At 40.7% G+C, this 5,000-nt stretch overlaps 1 protein-coding gene across 1 annotated transcript in view; it reads right to left on the bottom strand.

Moving 5' to 3' along the window:
- LOC113827661 (uncharacterized) overlaps positions 1-3,931 on the bottom strand; it is an 8,570-nt gene extending 4,639 nt beyond the window's left edge. Inside the window, exon 1 of the mRNA XM_027380561.2 lies at positions 3,869-3,931. Coding sequence (XP_027236362.1) covers positions 3,869-3,883 — 15 coding nt within the window. The 5' untranslated portion in view covers positions 3,884-3,931. The remainder of the gene's footprint in view (positions 1-3,868) is intronic.
- Between the last annotated feature and the right edge of the window lie 1,069 nt (positions 3,932-5,000).

The raw sequence follows: 5,000 nt of genomic DNA, 5'->3' as shown, positions 1-5,000 counted from the left end.
CAAACACCCACCCACCCACACACACACATACACACTCATACACAACCACCAACACCCACACCCACTCACGTACACACAGATATACACGCCCATCCACGAATCCACCCACACCCACAAACACACAAACACTCGCACCTAAGATAATCCACACACAAACATGACTCCAAACACCCAAGCCCACGATAACCCACACACACGCGCGCGCGCGCCTACAAACACCAATGCCCACGATAATCCACATACACACACACACACACACACAAAACAAACACGGTTAGCCTAATGATAGCGAACGCACGCGATGAAATACCTGTGGCTTTTAGTTTATGACCCAGGTATTTTTCCACTTGTTTGTCTCCTTCTTTATTACTGTTTCCTTTCTATATTATCTCTCTCTGCTTAACCCCCTATTCGCTGATGTAAGTGAATAACTCAGATAAGAATCGAATTGTGAAGACGAAGTGTAAAAAGAAAAAAGAAAAGAAAAGGAAAATAACAACAAAAAGTAATGACAAACATGAAAAAATCCGGAAATACACACACACATACCTACACGTACACAAACTAACAAACACACACGCACGAACAGAATGAAGCAGACATCAAGAACAACCGCGTGACATCATATCAGTGTCAGATGTTCACCCTTTTGTTCAAAGTAAAGATATCTCTCCCGAACTGCCTTTCATAAATCACCATCACGGCATTCAGCTGACTCGCTCGTGACGCAATCTGCTGACGTCATCAAGAGACCAACTTTTACCCGTTTTCTATTTCTATTTGGGGGGGACTTCTTTAGATTTGAGTTTGTTGGTGTTACTACCGTTATTGATATCATTTTTAGTATTGATATCATTGCTAGTATTATTATCATGATTTTTATTGTTCATTGTTAATATTATTATCCTTATTATTGTTATCATAATCATAATCAGTGATATGATCATTATCATATAATTGCTATCATTTTCTTTATCATTATTGTTATCATTGCAATTATTATCATTATCATCATTGCCATCATCATCATTATTATTGCTGTTGTCATTAGTGTTGTCATTAAATCATTATTATAATAATTACTTTTATCATCATTATTACCATAATTATTATCATTAGTGTTATTATCACTATCATCATTATTATTATTATCATTTTCATTATGATCATTATCACATTTGTTGAAATTATCACTATCTTTTGTATTATTACTGTCATTACTATTATAATCATCAACATCATAATCAAGCGTCATACTCATTAATACTCTTACTATGAATAGTTATCATTAATATTGATATTTCATTATGGCAGTTGTATTAGTGTCGTATGAATGACCAGTATTTTACTAGTTTTCTCTAGGAAAAATCTTAGTTTCACCATTTCTTTTAGCTCATTTTTTCTATAACTTGCGTTGTTATGGCACTGACATTTAGCATGATGATTTCTGTTATTGCCGCTACAGGTGTCGTCCCTGTCATCAATAATATCAAAATCACTTTTGCTAAAAAATCGGAGAGGAAGATAGGAAAACCAACAATATCAATATCAAGTGCAAACAAAAGTACAATTTTAATAATTACTGCTTTTATAAAAGTTCATAGTCCCCTGAACAGATTTTACATTCGAGCTCCCTACCACCGCTTCCGAGTACACATTTTTTAAGCGTAAATTTAAGATTTTTTTTTTTTTTTTGTTTTTGTTTTGTTACTCAACGTTTTCTAGTAGATTGTTGTTTGTTTTTTGATATTTCTCCAAGGAAGGATGAAATTAATGGACTGAAAAATAACATCAATATCCCTAAAAATAATATTTTTGTCATTCGGTTATGTTGCTTCACGTCAGCTCAGGCAACCCACCTTTCCCTCGCTTGATACAAATCTTTCTCAATCTTTATCTAATTTTTTTGTTTGCCTTTTTCTTTAAATAATGAATTCCCCCATACATCGTTGTTCTTATTTCTTAAAATGAAACGGTGTCATCCGATAATGCAATAATATTTTTTTTTCATACACAGGTGATTAACGGGGATAACGAGCGTACTTTTATAATTGGGAAATAGTCTAGTGTAAATAAATCTATTGTCTTGGCCACAGAGTGCTCTGGTTTTTACTTACTATTTTTTTAATATAGGTTTATTACCTAATTATCACAACTTTTCTGTTGGTATGAGAGACGTGTATGTTTGTGTGTGTGTATGGATATGTGTGTTTATGTGTGTGTATTTGTGTGTGTGTGTGTGTGTGTGTGTGTGTGTGTGTGTGTGTGTGTGTGTGTGTGTGAGAGTGTGTGTGTGTGTGTGTGTGTGTGTGTGTGTGTGTGTGTATGTGTGTGTATATGTTTGTGTGTGTATGTTCGTGTGTGTGAGAGAGAGAGCGAGTTAGAGCGAGAGAGAGCGAGAGAGAGCGAGAGAGAGAGAGAGAGAGAGAGAGAGAGAGAGAGAGAGAGAGAGAGAGAGAGAGAGAGAGAGAGAGAGAGAGAGAGAGAGAGAGAGAGACAGAGAGAGAGAGAGAGAGAGAGAGAGAGAGAGAGAGAGAGAGAGAGAGAGAGAGAGAGAGAGAGAGAGAGAGAGAGAGAGAGAGAGAAAGAGAAAGAGAAAGAGAAAGAGAGAAAGAAAGAGAGAAAGAGAGCGAGCGAAAGAAAACAAAACAAAAAAAAAAGAAAGAAAGAAAGACAAAAACAAACAAACAAAGAAAAAAAACAACAACAACAACACCCAAGCCAGACGACAACCGGCCAATCTCCCAGCCCCCCTCACGCCCATAACCACCCCGCCCATTCCGACTCTCCTTTCCGTAGGCTTGGGAAGCGTGGGCGATGAGGAAACCCAAGAGACAAACGAGAGTTTCGGCGAGACATCGGATTGAAGGGAGAAAGTGGTCGGGGGTGGGGGAGGGGGGGAGGGAGGAAGGGGGAGAGGAGGGGATGGGGTGGGGAAAGGGGAGAGGTGGGGAAGGGGAGGGAGGGGGGAAGGGAGAGAGGAGGGGAAGGGTTGGGGTGGGGAAAGGGGAGAGGCGGGGGATGGGAGGGTGGGGGAGGGGGGGAGGGAGGAAGGGAGACAGGAGGGGATGGGAGGGTGGGGGAGGGAGGAGGGGTGAGAGGAGGGGAGGGGGGAGGGAGGAAGGGAGACAGGAAGGGAGGAAGGGAGACAGGAGGGGATGGGGGGTGGGGGATGGGGGAGGGATGAAAGGAGAGAGGAGGGGATGGGGTGGGGTGGGGAAAGGGGAGGGGGAAGGGAGGAAAGGGGAGAGGTGGGGGAGAGGAGAAAAGAGGAAAGGAAAGAGGAGGGGTTGGGGGTGAGGAAAGGGGAAAGGCGGGGGAGGGGGAGAGGGGAGGTTAGGGGGAGGGGGAGAGGAGGGGAAGGGGCTGGAAAAGCGCTATGTCACCGAACTTGTCTCAGGGTAATGGTGAAATGATTTCGTTTTCGTGTGTGTGTTTTACCTTTTTTTTTAAATGTTTTTTTCCCCTTTTCTTTTTCTTTGTTTCTTCGTCTTCCGCTTTCGCTTTCTCAATTCTTTACTTTTCACTCCTCCCTCGTTCTGTCGGTGTGTTTATATCTTGTCTGTCTGTCTTTCTCTCTCTCTCGTTCTTCCTTTCTCTCTCTCTCGTTCTTCCTTTCTCTCTCTCACTTCCTATCTCTCTCTCTCTTTCACATTCTTCATCTTTCTTCCCCCCCTCTCTCTCTCCGTCTCTGCCTTTCTGTCTATCTGTCTGTCTCTTTCTCCCATCCTCTATATCTCCATCTTCTCTGACTTCCTCTATTTCTTCTCCCAACTCCTTACTCTTTATCTACCTATCTCTCTTCTTCCTTCGTCCTCCCTCTCTCGAAACGAAAACACGAAGCACCACACACGAAGCACAGACCTACCTTGACGAGATGCATCGCCTTAGCCTTCACACGGAGATGTTGTTGTTGTGTTGTATTTTTGTCTTCTCTCTCCTGTGAAATACGTAAAACAATTTATTGGAAGGAATCCCAAACGAAATGTATACCTACGATTTTACGAAACGAAGTGGATATATATGTAGTTTTACAGGGAAGGTTATGTATACTGTGGCATAATTTGAGTCCGTTTGAAAATGGTATACAAGGGTTTTGCTACGCCGGAATAATAAAATATATGCACATCATAGAAGCCATATTTGTAAATTTCACTTAAATCTTCCTTTCGACTATGTTTCTTTATGATTCAAACATAAATTAAGTGAAATACTTCTGAATACATGGAAAAAAGTATGTTATTTATAAAATACTACATCCAAGATGATCATGCTTCGTTCAAATGTTGAGATGAAGAGGGTTTTATATCTGAATGTCCCAGTCAACTCGTAACTTTTATTGTTATTTTCATTTGCAGGTTATTTCCTTAATGATTCTAAGGTGGGACTAGAGATAGACAGATGAATATCTATCAGAAGACGCAGCTTAGAGGAGGACCACCCCGACGGCCAGAGAACTCAAGTAAAATTCCCTACAGAGGTAATGGTGTGGCCTGTGCCCTCTGCCATGGATATTGGAAAATTAGAGATTGTGAAAGGTAATCTAAATCAAGCTGGGTATCTTGACATCACCGACAGACGCCTCCTGAGTGGTTCCGAACCCCCTGCCACACAGCCGAAAGTGTTAAAACCCATCTGAATGATATTAGAGTGCTTAACTTAACTCTAATATCATTCAAATGGGTTTTAAATGATATTAGAGTCCTTGACATGGCCTGGAAACACTCCAGGTATGAATCCTATAGAATGTTTATAGAGAGATAAGACGAGATCAGCAAAGTAGAAAGTTAATAACAAAGTTGAGTTCATTGAACGATTGATGGAGATATGGCATAAAAACAGAAATCAGGGAAAAGGCTCGTCGGTTCATTCGAGGCAAAGGCGTGTTGCTTCGGTGATTCAAGCTAAGTTCAGCTGGTTATTTATATCATGTCCTTAATGTACGGAAACAAAATACGAAATGAGTTGCTTTAATTTTGGTCTCAATGATTATGTCAGTA

The sequence above is a fragment of the Penaeus vannamei genome, chromosome 37 (assembly GCF_042767895.1).
Source record: "Penaeus vannamei isolate JL-2024 chromosome 37, ASM4276789v1, whole genome shotgun sequence".
In the NCBI taxonomy this organism is placed as follows: domain Eukaryota; kingdom Metazoa; phylum Arthropoda; class Malacostraca; order Decapoda; family Penaeidae; genus Penaeus; species Penaeus vannamei.
Note: the sequence above shows the minus strand (reverse complement) of the source record. Positions and strands in the feature narration are given on the sequence as shown.